Source organism: Styela clava, chromosome 2 (genome assembly GCF_964204865.1).
Source record: "Styela clava chromosome 2, kaStyClav1.hap1.2, whole genome shotgun sequence".
Taxonomy (NCBI): domain Eukaryota; kingdom Metazoa; phylum Chordata; class Ascidiacea; order Stolidobranchia; family Styelidae; genus Styela; species Styela clava.
In genome coordinates this window covers 17082533-17101292 of record NC_135251.1, presented here as the reverse complement: position 1 = coordinate 17101292, position 18760 = coordinate 17082533, and the positions used below count along the sequence as shown (strand labels likewise).

At 35.1% G+C, this 18760-nt stretch overlaps 1 protein-coding gene across 1 annotated transcript in view; it reads right to left on the bottom strand.

The window, feature by feature from the left end:
* LOC120336896 (endoribonuclease Dicer-like) overlaps positions 1-18760 on the bottom strand; it is a 35610-nt gene that overhangs the window by 5694 nt on the left and 11156 nt on the right. The window contains exons 14-31 of the mRNA XM_039404676.2: positions 18390-18568; positions 17965-18145; positions 17407-17512; positions 16609-16718; positions 15704-15883; positions 14599-14697; positions 13361-13475; positions 12916-13126; positions 12108-12263; positions 10423-10614; positions 9772-10136; positions 8653-8896; positions 6641-6767; positions 5371-5494; positions 2270-2398; positions 1230-1331; positions 612-662; positions 423-535 (exon numbers count right to left, since the gene is read on the bottom strand). Of these exons, the coding sequence (XP_039260610.2) occupies positions 423-535; positions 612-662; positions 1230-1331; positions 2270-2398; positions 5371-5494; positions 6641-6767; positions 8653-8896; positions 9772-10136; positions 10423-10614; positions 12108-12263; positions 12916-13126; positions 13361-13475; positions 14599-14697; positions 15704-15883; positions 16609-16718; positions 17407-17512; positions 17965-18145; positions 18390-18568 (2784 nt within the window). The remainder of the gene's footprint in view (positions 1-422; positions 536-611; positions 663-1229; positions 1332-2269; positions 2399-5370; positions 5495-6640; positions 6768-8652; positions 8897-9771; positions 10137-10422; positions 10615-12107; positions 12264-12915; positions 13127-13360; positions 13476-14598; positions 14698-15703; positions 15884-16608; positions 16719-17406; positions 17513-17964; positions 18146-18389; positions 18569-18760) is intronic.

The window sequence follows — 18760 nt, the reverse complement described above, 5'->3', positions numbered from 1 at the left end:
TGTGAAATATTGAACTGAATAGATAGGAGTATTTAAAGAAACAAGTCCTAAGTAAACAGACTAATATTTGTTAAATACATATTTTGTAGTTGTTTTTAACTAATTTGTAATAATAAACTTCATATAAATAAGAATAGTTTCAGTAGGTGTTCGCGTTGCAAATCAAATTTTTCAAATGATAAATTTTTATAAGCATCCTTGCATTATATGCATACGAATCCACTAGCACAAAGGCAATGAGGAAGGATAAACCTCTACTGATAGATAAATTTTCAAATTAAAAATATTTCAATCAAGGATTTTAAATGACAAATTTTCAAATCAAAAATTCAAATGATAAACGGCATTGGCATTTCCGGTGCTGACCACATTTTCAATACCTCAAAAATCTCACTCACACTACATTTTAGTTGAGCACAAACCTCGTCAAACACCTCTTCTTCCTCCTCATCTTCACTTATATTATTATTCAATATTTCTTCTTGTTTCTCGGTTGAGGATGTATTCTCATCTGATGATGATTTTTTGTCAGGCACTAAAAAGAACAATTTGGTAAACGATCAGCTAAAAATATAAAATAATCATTCAAAGAACTTCATTTAAATTCTTACTTTTATCCACGCTGGGCGACAATTTCTGACCAGGAACACCAGTCCAAACACCTGTGTAATAGGAAAAAAGTTTTGTTTCTAATGCTACAATGAAGTGAAATACTTGATGCAAATTAGTTTTAGTATCGAAGAGGTCTGTTTTGTTAAATTGTTGTGGTGAGGTGAATTTATCAATTTATCAAAAAAACACTTTTGTTACAAAAATAATAGACAATCATTTTCAAATTTTCAGTAGTAAAATTTGCTGACGCCACCAGAGGGATATTTTTTGTTTCAAATTTTATTTAGGTGAAAGTGTTGGACTCAATTATGACAGCATTGCTTGCATGTAAAAATCTCGGGTTCAAATCCCCCTGCCCACCCCTTTATAGAGGGTGTAATGAATTGCGTCGGCAATACTGAACCTGAAAGATTGTATTCCTTCTCAGAAAAAGTAGTTTTTCACATATCAATTGCTTCTTGTGCAGAGCCTTGTTCAGAACGAGAGGCATTTATTCTCTCTCGAGATAAATATGTAAATAATATCCTATTTTGAACGTGGACATATTGTTTAAAAATATTCGATAACAACACTAATATCATCAATTTCTATCACAAATTACCTTTCTATACACTTACCAATCTCCATGTCATCATCCAAACTATCATATTGTGAATCCTTATAAATATCATCATCATTACCAGTATCAGGACCATAGATACCACCACCAACAATGTATCCTAAGAATAAAAGAAAACGAAAATAGACTATATAGAAAGGATATGTATGGTGAAATGTTAGTGGTTATGCCCTTAACCAAACCATGAGTGCATTACTAATGAGCCACAAGGGGCTCCATAATTGACGCATCATTAGCTCGGCGGTTGGCACTTCGTGCTCAGGTCATAGCATCTCTGATTACTATGCGTGGGTTGAAGTTGAAGCAGAGATTGATTATGCGCGAGATGATTGATGAACTCCTCGCTGATGTAGGGTGGTTCACATAACTACTCGTCAATTACTCCTTCTTCAGCCATCAATTTCAAGCATCCTATAAATGACCTATTAACCAACTATTCCTATAAATGGCATGGAGCCCCAATATTGACTTTCCCCCTCTCCCTGGATAGATATGAAAAATCCTCTACTATAGAATGATAGGCCCGTCGAAATATATTTCTGATTATGAAATTCCTTCTGAAACTTTCTCAGAACCACCACAAAAGTACTGGGGGTTTATATAGTCCAGTTATAATCAAAATTTTGTTATTGAGCCAGCTCTCAATATATCTTAACCAGATTTGTTCAATTTCAATAAATATTCACTTCGTTTAATACACCTGTACACTGTGTTTCCACCATTACTTGCACGAAGCACAATAAAGTTTTTTGCGTTCCAGAAGCGTGTGTGAAGGAACTGAAACCTATGGGCAGGGGGTATATTCACTCGGCTAACACAGACAGTCCCCGAACTCGTAATAGAACCAAAATAAGAAAAATCGGAATAAAATCAAGGCCTAACCCGAACCTGGTACACTCACTACGGGAGTACCAGTTTTATTTCACCAACTAATATAGGATGTTAAGAATAGGAATTTACTTGGTTAAAGTCAAACTTGCTGGTCGCTAAACTACTCTATTAATGTAAAATTCCCCCTTTGAATATAAAAGTTCTCACCTGGAGGCAGCCAATTTACTGCAGGATCAAATATCAGGGCAGTCATTTTTCTAGGCAAGTTTCTTTGTTGTCCGATCCTGTATAAATTGTAGTTGGACACTTTCTTGCTCCTCATGTATGATAGTTTACCTGCAGAAAGATTAATTATAGAATTGATATAAGTGAAGAAATAATAAAACTCAAACCTGCGATGCCACTATATTCAAGTATAACGCTTTAACCACTATTTAACACATCTATAAAAATTACATACATATAATATACATCCTCACATATTAGCCGAGTTCAAACCAAAAATACGCGCCTAACTCTGATCGCACTAAAGCAGGGGTTCTCAACCTGGGGTTCGCGAACCCCCAAGGGTTCAGAAGGAAAAGATTTCCAGGGGTACTTGGATGGTAGTCGAGTTTTCCTGTTGCTTCTTTTAATGTCCCCCAACAAAGAAAAACTAAGTAACCACCAGGGGAAAATGCATAGATTTTCCCTGATCTTGCGTTGTTGTGATTGTGACCAGGGATGGCCATTTCCGAATACTAAACTATTCCGAATACATTCTAAAATAATGTTTTCGAATCTGGAATTCCGAATACATTCTAAAATCGGAAATAACACATTTTTGTTTTAGTTTATTAAAACCCAGTAAATTAGGAAATAAGCTTCAATAGAAATATCAGAATGAAGCCACAAACCAACAGTATATGTACACAAAGTAATTGATAGTTTATAGCTATCAATAAAAAAATAGCAACTTGTGACACAGTCAGTTCATTAAAATTATTCACTTTGTACAAATGACCATATATGAAAAGATAGCTACTAGGAGTTGTCCGACGCTCTCTATCATTGGTACCATGATATTACGATAATAGTCAAGTCTATTGACAAAAATACTACTTTTCTGAGAGTAATAAAATTTATTGGCAATACAGGCAACAACAATCGAAAATCCATTATGTCTTCAAAAATTCTAATATTTAAGCCTAGAGTATTCTACTAGGCTACCTACCAGTATATTTGTATATAAATTTATGTGAACCATTATTGTTATTGTGTGTAACATATTGTTGTGTTTGGAATTAGAAATGAATTAGTAGAGAATAGATGACCACCACTGCCAGAGCGCAGCCTGGATTTTCGAATTGGGAAATTCCCATTGCCGCCTGTAACACCCACCGCGATTCCACGCTCGTTAAAAGAGCCGTCTTTTCAGCGTATAATGATCATTCTGTTACGTAAAATATTCAATCCATGACAACTACGACATTCTAAAATATCATTATATATTAATTTAATGTGTCCAACGTAACTCGCGGTTGCTTCTTCTTACGTCAAAAAAAAACATTACTATTCGATCCACGGGGATCTGTGACCTAAAATTACGAGATAAACTGCCTGATGTATTTAATTTTGATACGTATTTTTGCAATATTGCCAACTCGTTATCGCCGTTAGAAAAATCTCAAATAACTATATAAAATCCTGTTAAGTGTAGAGTATAATTCATTTCATACAATGAATATACATATGAAGTTTAGCAGTAATTTAAAAATACATATTCATCGCCGCGATTATGCCACCTGTTGAAAGAGTCGACTTTTACAACAAATAATATAACAACGAATATATATTTTTCTGTTGTGCAAAGTGATGAATTCGTGACCGACACGGGCATATTTAAAATGTCTTGCTTTATTAATTTATTGTCTTCAATTTAACCTGCGGTTGCGTCGACAAAATAAAATCCTCACCACTCTTATATACCATTGCAATCCGCGGTCATAAAAATAAAAACGTGAGGTAAACTGTCCGATTAAATATTGTTTTGATCCGTATTTTGCGCATTCGGCAGATTTTTAGATGTACTTGTTAATGAATATTAATAAATATGCTGTAATATCTCAGAGTAAAATTTATTTCATTACAATAAAATTGATTGAATATACTTTAGATTAATTATATTATATACATCCTCACAACTCGGGGAAAAAGTCGCGTTTTGAACCTTGTATAGTGTTAACAGAAAATATTCGACGGCAATTTAAAGTAATGGATAATCAGGCCCTCAATTAGTGACCAAATCCCGCCCTCAATTAGTGACCAAATGTTTTTTCTAAACGCCGACCAAACATAATGTGTGCCAGAGGCACACGAAATTTTGCGATTTTCACTGCCTAGGAAAGCGTTTTTTTACTTTTCGTGGGCCTCAGTAAAACTTATATTGTTTACAGTTTTATTTTCAGTATTTTAAATTGTTTCTATCGAGAATGTTGTCATTCAACGGAAACGTCTTGGAAGCGGCGTCGAAAATGTGTGACGTCACACAAATATCCGATATTCTTATGAACTTGAATTCCGATATTTGAATGACGAGATATTCGAATGGAGATATTCGAATACATTCGAATACTTTATTCGAATTGGCCATCCCTGATTGTGACGCAACAATGTGAAATGCACGGCCTAAAGGCAAACTGTGAAATCTCAAGAAAAAAAATGTGCTGCGAGCATTGCAGAAAGTGATATGCTTATTGAAACTTGAGAGAGATTTCAAGAATTCATTAGTTAGGCAGAGGACAAGGAAAATAACATCAACATGAAGATTTAAATTAGTTACAGCAGTTGGTCAATAAAAAGTTGTTGCAACAAATTTTCAGTCAATATATCACAACTTTGTTTGTTGTCTGATTACTGGGGGTTCACATTGATTATTTCGTGACTCGGGGGTACTTAAAAGAAAAAAGGGTGAGAACCCCCGCACTAATGGGTCGGCTTATATGCGCCTAACTCTGATAGCACTCAAACGAAATGACATTATGCCAACTTAATTCAATCAACCCTTTGCTGTGATAGGTGCATTACGATGTGTTACGATTTGTAGGGTGGGCTTATATGAGAGTTCTTATGAAATCACTGTTTTGGGGCCTGTTTTTAGGTAACCCGCTTATATGTGAGATCGGCTTATATGCGAGGATGTGTGGTATTTAATTTTAAACCCTCCAATTTGGATACTTTACAATTGATCCCGGTTTTTACACCAAATTATAAGTAAATATGATAATGTGTCCAGAATACTTCACTTTGACAAAGCAATATTATCATACCTTCGTGTGCATCTGGATAAGTGCAAAATAAATAAACAGTAACAGCATGTTTCAGAAATGAATCACCAAGCATTTCTAATCTTTCCAGATTGAATCCATCACTTGCATTTGAAAGAGTCAAAACCTGAAATGCAACAACAATATTATTAAAATTTTGAAAAACATGGTATACAAACTTTTCGGCATACAAACCAGTCGTTTTGGACTAGACAGTTCAAACCACAAAGTGGCTATTGGATCGGACGTTTTATACTACGGACTGTTCAAACCACAAGGTGGCAATTGGACCAGATGTTTTAGACTACAAACTGTTCAAACCATAAGGTGGCAATTGGACCATATGTTTTGGACTACGGACTGTTCAAACCACAAGGTGGCAATTGGACCAGATGTTTTGGACTACAAACTGTTCAAACCACAAGGTGGCAATTGGACCATATGTTTTGGACTACGGACTGTTCAAACCACAAGGTGGCAATTGGACCAGATGTTTTGGACTGCGGATTGTTCAAACGACAAGGTGGCATAAGATGGTTTATTTACGAGTTCAATTTTTGGTTGCCTCGCCTGCTGTTCAAAAATAATGATATACAAATACATGCCAATTTATGAGAGATTTGGGCATTAGGGATTTAGGTTCTTTACGACTGGTAATTGCAGTATACCAGTGTCAACAGTTTACCAGTATGTGTTGATAGCGTAATGAATGTTCCCAAACATTAAACAACACTCAAGGTGACAGAAAATTAAACTTACGACTCAAATAGACTTATGTCACCACGTTGTCCAAAAGTTTTGTGTCAGGGGTGGAATTTTTCCTATGCATTTGCATTTAGCATTACTAATATTCTTTAGGTATTTAGTATTATGGTAATACATACCGCATTTATAAATAGTTACAAACACATTACAAACTATTCAAACTGCACAAAAAGAACAAGAAAAAAAAAAGAATACGAATAACGTGTATCACAAATAATAATCCATTAGGCTGAAGACTGAACAACAAAGAAAACATTTTTTTTTGCAAAGCGAAGGAAAATGAAAAATTTCGAAATAAAAAAGAAAGGATTGTACTGAGAATTGTTGGGGATCACGGTCTTAGCCAGTTACTTCCTTGTTCAACCCAAGATCACAACTTCACACAAATTGTGGAAACTGCATAGGTCATGTCATGCTAGAAATGGCTCTTCAAAACCATAATAGCATTTTGTTAAAAAATAGAAATAGAAAACCGTTAAAAAGAGTCCAACATGGAATTCGATCATACCTGTAAAATCAGCCCTGGGCTTGGACCAGCTAATTCAGATTTGTATTGAGAAGACAACTCATCAATGATCGAACTGGGAATTGTTTTAAATAAAGAATCATTGTCTGACAATGGTAAACAATCTTTCCTGTAAATAAATATCAAATATGATTTGATGAAATTACACTGGAATTAAACTCACCTCATTCGAACACAAAATGAATGATATCATATGAATTCCTACCAAAATATATACCGAATTTTCCCGAAATCATGCCTATATCGAGAATAGGCCGACTCCCTAAAAACGGCCTTAAAACAACGATTTTATAAAAAATCGCACATAAGCCGGTCCCACGAATTGTTACACGCCGGACGCTTAAGAAAAACGTAATAGAGAACAAAATTACTGTAACGCAAACATTTCTCACGTTTATCGTTTCTGCATGTTAGCGAGGGCCGTAGGTTGATTATTACCGGTAACTCTTACTTGTTAATTTATGTTAATAAAATCTATATTGCTTTTCAATGTGTCGTGATTGTGTCGGGAGTTTAAAATAGAGTTCCTGAATTAGCATAAAACAATTTCCTCTGATCGCCACAACGACGATTAATTTCGTTCCTTGTCCGTTTCAAGGAAAGAAATAACGCTGTATTAACACATTCTTATAAATCACTACGAATCTTAACACGCCAGACGCCTTAAGAAAGGTGCAGAAAGAAAACAAAATTGCTGTAACACAAATATTTCTAACGTTTATCATTTCTGTTTGTTAGCGACGGCCGTAGATCATTACTCGTAACTCTTACTTGTAAATTCATGTTAATAAAGTCTATATTGCTTTTCGAGCGTCGTGATTTGTATTAATGGAAGGGATTGTTGTCGGGAGTTTAAGAGAGTCCCTGAGTCAGCATAAAACAATTTCCTCTGATCGTCCACAACGCGGTTAATTTCGATAAGAGTCCTTATCACCGCCCCTTAACGGATAACATATCCATATCGTAAAGGTGATTAAAAGTCGTGCGCCGTTAATTGCCTCTATGGCGAAAGTGCACCAAATAATAAAGTTTTCACCAAGAAACAACTGGCCGTAAATCGACACTGTTGCTGTTATATAAAAGAAACACAAGCAAAAACAAACAATCACAGCCTGTACAAGCGTCACGTGTTAAACATCAATCACAGACTGTACAAGCCATCAGCTGTATGATAACACAATTCACTTTCACAAGCGAGTGTGTGTGTGGCGACGCTTTTTATCGTGAGAACTTGGTATGGTTTGAAGCTTTCGGAATTACCGGCAAGTCAGCATAATATCATCTCGTTGCGTGATGAAATTCTCATACGTGAATGAGCCGATTTTTTTGGTACAATCTGAGTCATGCGCGTATACGACGGACCCTTAGTTTGGCAACTTTTTTTTTGAGTTTTAAACTCAGCCTATACGCGATCATATACGGTAAGAAAAAATTCAAGAACTTTATCTGTGACAGTGATCTTAAATACTGTAGATAAGGACATCTGTTCTCAAAACCAACTTCTGAAGTCTCTCATGATCTTCTATAAAAATACCTAGTTCACCTAGTGCAGTAGTTCTTGAACATAGGCCTCGCTCGCTTTTTCGAATTTGTCAAGTCTCGTGCTCCCAAAATAACTAGCTAACAATGGGATACAAATAACAGATCTTAAGACGAAGAAAGTATGCCTTTTTAAAAAAACGTGTATATGGAGTAAAAAAATATGTGTATGAAACATAAATATCACAAATAAAGAAATGTAAATATCCAAAATAAGGTAGGCAAGATCAAATCTAACAAATATTTTTATTTTTAATTAACTTAACACCCCCTCCAAAAATTATCTACGACTTCCTTGTGGGTCGCGCCGCTCCGATCAAGAACCACTGCGTTTAATGACAAAAAATTTGGTACAGTCAGAGAATTAAATAAATCACAATTTTTTTTAAATTAATTTTGCCATCGTGAATGGTACTGTGACAGCCTCTGCTCAAGAATTACACATAATTACATACCTTTTTTTCCTGATTTTCTTTTTCGATTTTTTACAATCTTGTCCAGGAATATCAAACACGAGTTTATAGTCATCTGAATCATATTCAAAATCAAACTCAAATGAATCGGTTTCATCGGAGTCTTTGTTATTTAAATTCAATTCAATCGAGACAGATTTCTCATTGGAGTCAAGATTGGAGGAGTTTGAATTGTCAGTCGTTTCAGATTCAGGCACGATACAAGATTCATGATTTTCCTCAGTCTCTGTAATTGATAATTACTTCACATAAATCAGAACTCTTCATGCTACATATCACATATTGCCATACTGTTATGGCAATTGCAAGATAGGATTTTCATATTTATCTTCGAGAAGAGGTAAGATAATAAGACAACTCAATCATATGACAAGCCATTGTCTCTGGTCTGGTTACTAGCCCAGGTCAGGTATGGGAATATTTAACACGCTATTCGTTTCTGATGCTTGGACTTGATGTTGGAGGAAGCCATAACCGACCAGAAGTCGGTTTCGTGATCCAGCCTAACCTCACCCTCTTATACATATAGTTATCGGCCATGGGTTTCGTGTCTGCTCACATGAGCAGGTTCATTGGAGGTGTGCTAACATGGATATTCCTAAAGCTTAGTATGATGCACCCACCTCCCAACCCTGTGAAGGTTTTGATTTCTATAAATTAAACAATGAAACGAGGCACATATGACGTACAAGCTGTGTGAATTTTAAATGAAATGCATTGTCAGTCTAGATCTTGGGTTCAAGCCTCATCATCACCATCTCACCCAGGTATAATAAGTTGGGTGAGTCAATGTCGAACTAGAAGGAATCTGTTCTTCCAAAACTAGCAGCTACTTTCGTATTTGTAGCTGTTTCTAAAGATCTTGTTCGCAGTGACAATATGAGAACATCACATGAAAACATTGATGGAAGTTGATTGATCAGTTTATCCAAACTGATCATTTAACGGGCTTATCCTAGGAACTTTGCACGTATAGGACGATTTATAGTGCAAGCAGAGTTATGCGCGTATAAGCGGAGCCCTTAGTTTGGGAACTTTTTTTCAAGTTTTAAACTCGGCTTACATGCGAGGATGTACGGATGGTAACATTAGAAAAATTACCTTTATCATGAATTTCAGATTCATCAGTTTCTAGATCTTTAGCAGTGATATTGTTTGCATTATCACCAGTAGAGGGCTTTGTATTTGACAGTGTAAAATATTCTTGAGCATTTGACAAAGAAACATCATTTTCTTCAGAAACCATTTCAGGAACTGTAGCCAATGCCCCGCCATCGTTGTTATCGTTCTCTATCGAATTCTCTGGATTTTCATCAGATTCTTTCAAAATTTTTTCATTAGGAAAGTTACTCCAACCAAAATCTAAATCGGGCCATTGTTTACCGAGAGGTAAAGAACCTTGTCCAATACCAGAATCCTCATAAATCTTGTGTCTGAGTTCTTCCGCTACTAAGATAGAAGATAACCTGTATAAGATAAAGTGAAAATAGAAATTACAAGACTCAATCCCATCTTAAGAAGTTCCACAACCCAGGTCAAAACAATTCTCAGAGTATTATTATGTTGAAACTGAACCATAATTTCACAATATTGGCACGATGGACTACCGAAAATATTCCCATTTTTCCAAAAACAGTAATTCCATGAACATCTTTGGATATCAGTGACTGCCTGTACAGGGTTTTGTGGAAAAAGGCCAAATAAAAAACTTCAAAACAAAATATCCAATAAGTTTATTGTTACTGCTTTTACCTGTATACAATGGATGGAATACAAACTGCCTTTCTCCACAATGAAGCAGGAATAGGATGCAAGTCACAAAGTTCAGGTACAAGAATCTGCCTGTTTGTCAAAGTTTCGTATTTAGCTCGTTTCTTCTCTAAACTTGTTACAGGTAGTACCTTTCCCTTTTGATTCATGTAACGTGGGGTGAGAAGATTTAACCTGAAAATATAAACCATTAGAAATACAGCGAAAATAGAAAAATTTTTTTAAATTCGTATGACTATTGCTATTCATTGCAAAATGGGCAATTGTTTGGTGGTTAAAGCGTTAGACCAGGGCTACTCAACTATTTTTACCCAAGATCTGCATACCAAACTTTAAAAATATTTGGGTCCAGTCTTTCCAGAAATTATATTTCGACATCTTGAACATGCACTTCCTCGGCCGACTAATGAATATTAGCTAATCAAGATTGTTTATTATGGCATTATAGTTCTTTTCATATATATTTAAATCTATGAAAGTGATTTTATGAATGGAAACTTCAAAAGTGGGGCTAATGATCCAAAATAAAGAATTAGGCACGGACCGAATCAAATACCCGAAAGGTCCGGATTCGGACCGCAGTCCGCCAGTTGAGTAGCTCTGCGCTAGACCATTGGTGTGCAACAGGCGTCTTGCGGGCAACAACCCGGCCCACCAAGCCATTTAGTGTGGCCCTTATCAACACTCACATTTTTCCCCCATCAAGCATAATATCCTAATCCGACAGTTTAAGTATATAAAAGCGATCACATCGATAGAAATACATAATGTATTTTTTTTTCTTGTTGCTGCATTAAATCTTTTGCCGTTTTGCCCAGTGCCTTTATGACTGTAGGGCTAAGCAATAGTCGTATTCTCTCCTCCTGCCTATCCCGCGGCGCTCTGGTTCTTGCTAATGTATTTCGTTGCTGCACGTTTTTATAAGTTTGTTTATAACATTATATTGTGATGTAATAATCCGTAAAAATGTTTTGTGTGGCCCAGCTAGATGTCTGCAGTTGGTTATATGGCCCACCGACAAAAAATGCGGCACACCTTTGCGTTAGACGAAACCATGTTGGCATCGTAGTTTGCACTTAGGCTCAAATCCCATGACCCCCACCTCACCCAAGGTTATGTAATAAAATAGATAGGCAATGCAAAACCGAAAATATTCTGATTCTTCGAAAAATAGTATCTCCTTACGCATCGCATCGTTAGATATCAGTGAATGCTTATACAGGGCTTTGTTCAAAGTGAACGGTGTGAGCGTACAAGTGTTATATGAAATAAGGAATATAGGCAGCAAATGTTGAAGAAAAATAGTAAGCACCATCCATTAACTTGAACAATTTTTCTTCACAACTAATGGACCAGTCGATTTGTATTTTCAGATAAATTTTTGAGGGGTTGTAAAGCTACCGTAATTAAAAATAAAAACATTTGTTAGATTTGATCTTGCTCGCCTTATTTTGGGTATTTACATTTCAAAATTTTTTCATATCATTATTTTCATTTATTTCATTGTTTACAATGCATCCACGTATTTTAAATGTGTTTTTTGAACAAAACATACTTCCATCTTACTATCTGTAGCTTATTGTTAGCTAGTTATTTTTGAGGTGGGTGCAAGACTTGACAAATTCCAAATGACTTATGTAAACTAAATTTACTTATATTATATTTACCTCGAAGAAGTATGATCAACGTCCAACAGTGGTTGTTTTAAGCAGCTTATATCAAGTCCATATTTGATCCTATAATAATGATGGAAACTCTCGTACTCAGAAGATGGAAAACTGCTATATGGATTCAAGTCATCTTTGATTTCAGCAACATAGAATCTGGAATGTAAGTCAAAGAATAATGGTTAATTTACCTTTCATTTATCGAATTTTCTGGTCAAATAAAACTTGCTAGTGATACAGTCAGAGAGGTCAAAGTCCTGTATAAAACTAGGTAAAAGAATTTTGATGTGCTCAGTGCAGCTAATGATGGGCATATAAAGGTGAAATGAAGTAAAAAACCTAAATTAATACTGATTAAAATGAAACAAACCTGGTTAAGATATTTTAAGAACTGACTTCATAACAAAAATTTTAATCGTAACGAGCCCTGAATATATCTATAGAAGTTCCATATTGTGCAAAAGTATATTGTTTTGTCGGCGCTCAAGAAGTGTGTGTACCAATGGAAGTAACTAATTTTGTTCGCCTACTTTACATCAAGTTGTGTAAAGGGACTGAAACCTATGGGCAGGGTATATATTCACTTGGCTAACACAGACAGTTCCCCCAAACTCGTAATTATAGAACTAAAATAAGGAAGATTGGAATTGAATTATAGTCTAACCCTGACTGGTACACACACTACAGGAGTACCCGTTTTGTCTCAGTTTTCAAATCTAGCAGCTAATTTCGCTTGCCGTTGGTAACTTGGTGAGATGAGCGTACTCTGCTTCTGTTTTGAGTGAATTCTCTTAAAAACGCAACTTGCCTATTTGGTTGATCAGGACTTCTATATTTGGCAACAACCACACCATCTTCATATTTTGATCTCTTGAAAACAAAAATATTTTTTCCTCCTTTTGATTCTAGTAATCGATGTCGAAACCATGGATCTGATCTCATTCGGTCATCGATTCGTCTTTTGGAATCAACTTCACACATGAATTTCCAGTCAATGTCAAGATCAGAGGTAGGTGTTTCTGGAAGGTATGTTCAATATGAAACTGTTTATAGCTATTCCGGGATTTGTTTTTCTTGATATTCCTCATCCGTGAGTAGAGTTTCTACTGTATCCAGTAATTTCCAATAAATAAAATACTAACAAGAATTAGCTCTTGTGTAACCTATTATCCTAAAGTAGTGGAAATGTCAAAAGCATGACAGTAAACTATTTCCATTCTTACTCTTATCTAAGAAAACAATATAAATCTTACTCTTATCTAAGATAACAATATAAATTTGCGTTGGAGATAAGTCAGGTTTAAATATCAGAGGTACTCTGTCAATCCTCAACATATCAGAGAATAGATAGTGATGAAAAGAACGAATCTGAAAATATAAAATACAACAATTGTTTTGTAAAGAAAAAGAAAACAAAAAATTATTACCCAGATACGACTGAATACTAGTTCTTCCATGTTACTAAAAGACACAAAATATTCTCTTAGAAAGCAGCTGTACTAATGAAATAGTCAGTATTTCAAGCAAGACTGCGGAGTTGAAGTTTGACATGTTTTCATTGGAGTCAAGAGTCGGAAATTCATACTATTAATGATGATAATCGAGAAATGAATATTGTACAAAAATTCAAAAAACTTTTGAGCTCAACAAGCAAGTCTAACTGTCTTGCATACATCAAAAATTTTATTATCAAGATTTGATTTTTATGAGAATTCAGAGTCAAAACTTCTATCAAACTGGAGTCAGAATTATTTCAACACCGAATCGGAGTGAACTGCCTATATGAGCTGCCGTACTCTATCGGTCGGGAAATTTCATGCGCCAAAGGTATTTGATAGAATTCAGAATTCCCAACCGGGGGACACAGAGCTGTTGGAGTGGGAGGAGGGTGAACAATGGTGGGTGCAAAACTGAATCACAATGAAACCTCCCATTCTTCCTAGATTCATTGCTTGATAAGGGTGCCATGGGTCATTAAAAGTTTGAAATCACTGCAATATTTGAAGATACCCCGATGGTATTGACGAGAACTGAATTAAGTCTCACTTTCAATCATCCTTTACTGGCTTACTATGATTTTATATAGTTCAGTACCTCTTTATACACCGGTTCTCAACCTATTAAAATTGCTATGGTTATTAAACAAATTATCTTTCATTTATGTCGCTATATGTGAATTTTCAAAAATTGAAACGATATTATTGACACTGAAGTAAATGATTAATAAAGTAAAAGCGTTCATTTTTGCAAAAAGATATTTTAGTTTCTCCATTGAATGAATAATTTAATGGGTCACAGAACTTTTAATCAATGAAATTGAGCCACAAAAAAGAAAAGTTCGGGAATCGCTGTCTTAGTATTACAGTGATCTGCCATGAGTAAACTCGTTAATAAAAAGCGGAAAATAATGACATAAAATTCAGGTGAAATATCAATTCTAATGAAAAATTATTTTATACAAATAATTGATATAAATTTCTGGCATTCTTACCATCTTAATGTGATGTAATCCAAGGCTGATGAATGAACGACATAATTTCACACGGACAGATTCTTCACCAGATCTGGTGAATATAGGAAAACCTAAAACCTAGAGATAAGATAAGCATCAATCAGTGATCAAAGATAACATTGTTCAGATTCATTACATATAAAATGGAAATATTATAATATCAATCAACATAATACACAATTTCTAACGAAGCTTAACTATCCTATAGCAAAAGCAACTTTTTCATACAACGCTTCTTTGCGCCCTTTGCTCGGAACAAGTCCCTGTAAAAGAGGTCACTGATACTTAACTACTATTCTCCGAACGAACGATATCTTTCCAGTTTGTCATTGCCTACCCAATTTATAAAACCCAGGGTTAGGTGACGGGTATGGAATTCAAATCTGACATGTGAATGAATCGCTACGCCAAAGGGTCAATAAACCATTGACTTCATCTTATTGCAGCATCCTAAGGACACAGGTCACAAATAGGCCCTGCACTCTGAGCAATACAAGAAACTTGGAATAAAGGATAGGCAGTTCATCATATACCACATATTTTGCTAGGCTAAGGTAATAAATCGAGAGTTTCTATAAATAATGCAACAGTTTCAATCGAAATTCAACTCAACAAGTTATGTATTAATTCATTTGGAAACAAAAAAGTGATAAATACTAAATTATAGTTGTATTGGAAGGATTATTATTTACAATATTTGAATGAATCTTGTGCTATTGATTTGATTTCTGCGGGACCAGCTACTTATCCTTCTTCTATGCATAAAATGCAAAAGAGTTGTAGCAAGAGTGAAGACAACTATTCCATTCTAAGTAATTGAAGAGTCTTGCTTCACAATAACAAAAATATACTTCTGAAACGTTCAGTCTGACTGCAAGACTTTTGAATCACTTAGAACCGTACGTACATTCACTAACATAATATTCATATACATTTTGCTCTGCAAAAAAAGTTTTTTAAAAAAAAAATCATCAAGAACAACCAATGATTTATGTTACGACAATAAAATGCCCAAAATTACTAATCTAACAGGTGGATAATAAGCATGGATATTCTAGGCTGAAAAACATAAAAGACTTCTCACAGGCGGTAACGGTTTTGCAGATAAAATTCCAAAGCATCTTGTAGTTTCCTCAGGAGCATGCAGTTTCCGCCTTCGTACATTTAACTCGTCTGGCATTCTAGTATGTAATTTCATTTCAATTTCATAAAGAAAGAGAGGTATATCGGGACGAGGTAGGCAACCGGAAAGAGCAGCTGGGACCTAAATATATATAATAAAAAAATAAAAACACTAATGCATTGTTAAGTAATCTTCTACAAGGTGCATCACACTTTTTATTTGAAAGACGCTCTATATATGCAGAAAATGGTGAATGTTGAATCGTTTTTTTAATATGCTCTGAGAAAGGCTTTGCACAAGTGGCCACTGCTCGTTAAGGAGCTGTTATAGTTTTGAGAGAACAGAGGCATGAGATTTGAACCAAAGATTTTAACCTGTGATGCCATAATATTTAAGTAGAGTTATTTACCCACTCATTGCCTCCATTCTCACTCGCACTCTAGGTGAGGAGATAGGGTCAGGTTGAACAATGTCTAATAGAAAACTACCATTAGCCATTTATTCGGTAATTTGTGTATTCACATCTTGAGTTATTTTTTATTTTGAATGTTATTTTGATCATTTTAAGATACTTTTTTCAAAGCTACATCATGATGATTTATTTACTGTGCACCACATTTTAAAAGTAAAATTAGCAAACACAGGTCTGAAAAATATTAATTAGTTTAAATTTTAATAGCTTTTCAGCATTATTACATTATTACAAATTCCAAAGTTCCTTGACTCTTGCCATAACATAACTCATGTGTGTGTGATAGATGAGTGATTACTGAACAGGCCTAGATCTAGTAGCTGCCTGCCCAGAGCCTTGTCTGAAGAGAAAAGTTGTATACATATATATGACATACTCCGTAATTCAAATTTACCTCCTTTTCGTAAGTTTGTCTCCGTTTAGTTGTTCCAGGTCTTCCAAGTACGCTAGATTTCTCTTCAGGCCAGGGATCAAGTTCCTCAGCATATTTGACCATTTCTTTACCTTTGAAATATGGAATGAAGCAATGGGCATCATCGTGGGATACTTTGATGGGGAAACTATGATTTGAATTGAATGGATTTGTTTATATTATGTGGGGTATTTCTGAATTGGCCGGACATAATTTAAATGCAATTGAGTCACGGCATGCAAAATCATGGCAATAATCTAACATTGAGGAAGGATGTTGGTCGCAAATAAATAAAGGTTTGAGAGTGGCAACCCAAGACTGTTACTAGTAAATACCAATATAAGATTGATGTAAATTACAAAGTGCAAGCTTTGGTACTTTTAAAGATTCTTGTTGAAAAACTGCCATTCACTGATAATAAACTTTTTTGATCTTCTGCCATTACAGACCAATGACCATCTTTTGATACAAGTGTCAAAGCTATAATGGTTTTAGTTTTGATTATAGGTAGTGCCTTATAACCATTTTCATGTTTGGCTGTTAGGGATGGACAATTACAGGAAATGAGATTTTCTCAAAACCTTATAATATGACATAAGTTAATTTGTTTCTGCTGCGAAAAATTTTGACTTGTGAGAAATTTTAATTTATAATGTATAAACATCCTCTCGCTCCTGAAATTCCGGCTTTCCTGGCACATAAAATATCTCACAATGACAGAGATTCAACACAATCATTAAAATAATAAAATTACATATATGAAATTGCATATTTTCTAACCTATCGGCATAAAATGATCATCCAATTCTCCTGCTTTATGTAATACTTTACACGCTTCCAGGGCAACTGCTTTTTGTGCAAGTAATACTGATGACATTTGAGTACCCTGAAATCAAAAAGGTTCAATCAATATTATGTTGCATCGTGCCAAGCATCAGGAATACGCTCATCACTGTAGCTCTGATTACCCTGCGTGAGTTCGCAGGTTCAAATCCCATGCAGGGATGGTTATGTGCAAGAGGATTGCTGGACTCTCCGCCGTGGGGTGGTTCACGTAACCGCTGGTTGGTTACGGCTTCATTCAAAATAGAAAAATTTATTAAAACAGTAAAAATACACCCCTCTTTAAACCCAACACTAATTACGTGAAAAAGCTAAAATATGGTTTAAAGTTAGATGTGAAGATCTTTAGCATTCTGTTATATTAAGAACCCACACAACAAGTCTTAACCTGACGGGAGCAGCTATTCAAATGACAATATAACCATTACTACAATTAACAATGGCAGAATTCTTCTCAACTTAGTCTTTCATTTAGTATCTTTTATCCTTACTTACCTTGATTGGATTTTGTACATGTGCATTGATTGGTAACTGAAGTGAACATTCAAAATATTGCTGCCTTGTTCCATTGAATAATGAAGAATCCATATTGCGAGCATCTTTGCTCGAGACTTCAAAAACTTCACATCTCGGACTAAGATGAGTGAATGGATCACTAGGAAGTCGACTGCAATATCTGAGATGAACATAAAAATATACACAACTGCTAACTTACAATATATGTGGTGTGTTCAATTGCAAAGGGAATTGATCGATATCCTATAAGCAGTTCCCAAAGGTGTGGCGATTTGCCAAGTGCACTTCGATAATTAAATTATGTTAAACTTGACTAAAATATTATCGAATATTTTACATATTGAATTTATTAAAAATGTTTTACTGTTTCTTATTTTAAAAAGCCACTTCTTCAAACCTCATACCTGTTAATAACATGAATGGCAGAATCCATAGTTACGCAAGTACTAGGTCCCGAGTAATAAGGTGGAATATTATCTTCATCTTCAATATCAGGATCATCTTCTGCCACATCAAAATAATCGAAATCAGCAGGAGGCGATTCTTTGATGACTTGATTCCCATAAACTGAATCTTGTAAGACCTGGAAAATGTTTAAAAACAACCGTTATATTGTTGCTTTTTTGAATAAATTAAAATTTGACCAGGGTTGTTAATTGGATAAAAGACACCAAATAACAGACAGGGCTGTTATATGGCAGTCGTATTCTTGCCTTTGAAATAAGCGTTGATGGGCAAACCAAAGACTGGGCAGCTTTGTGTAAAACCGCGATAT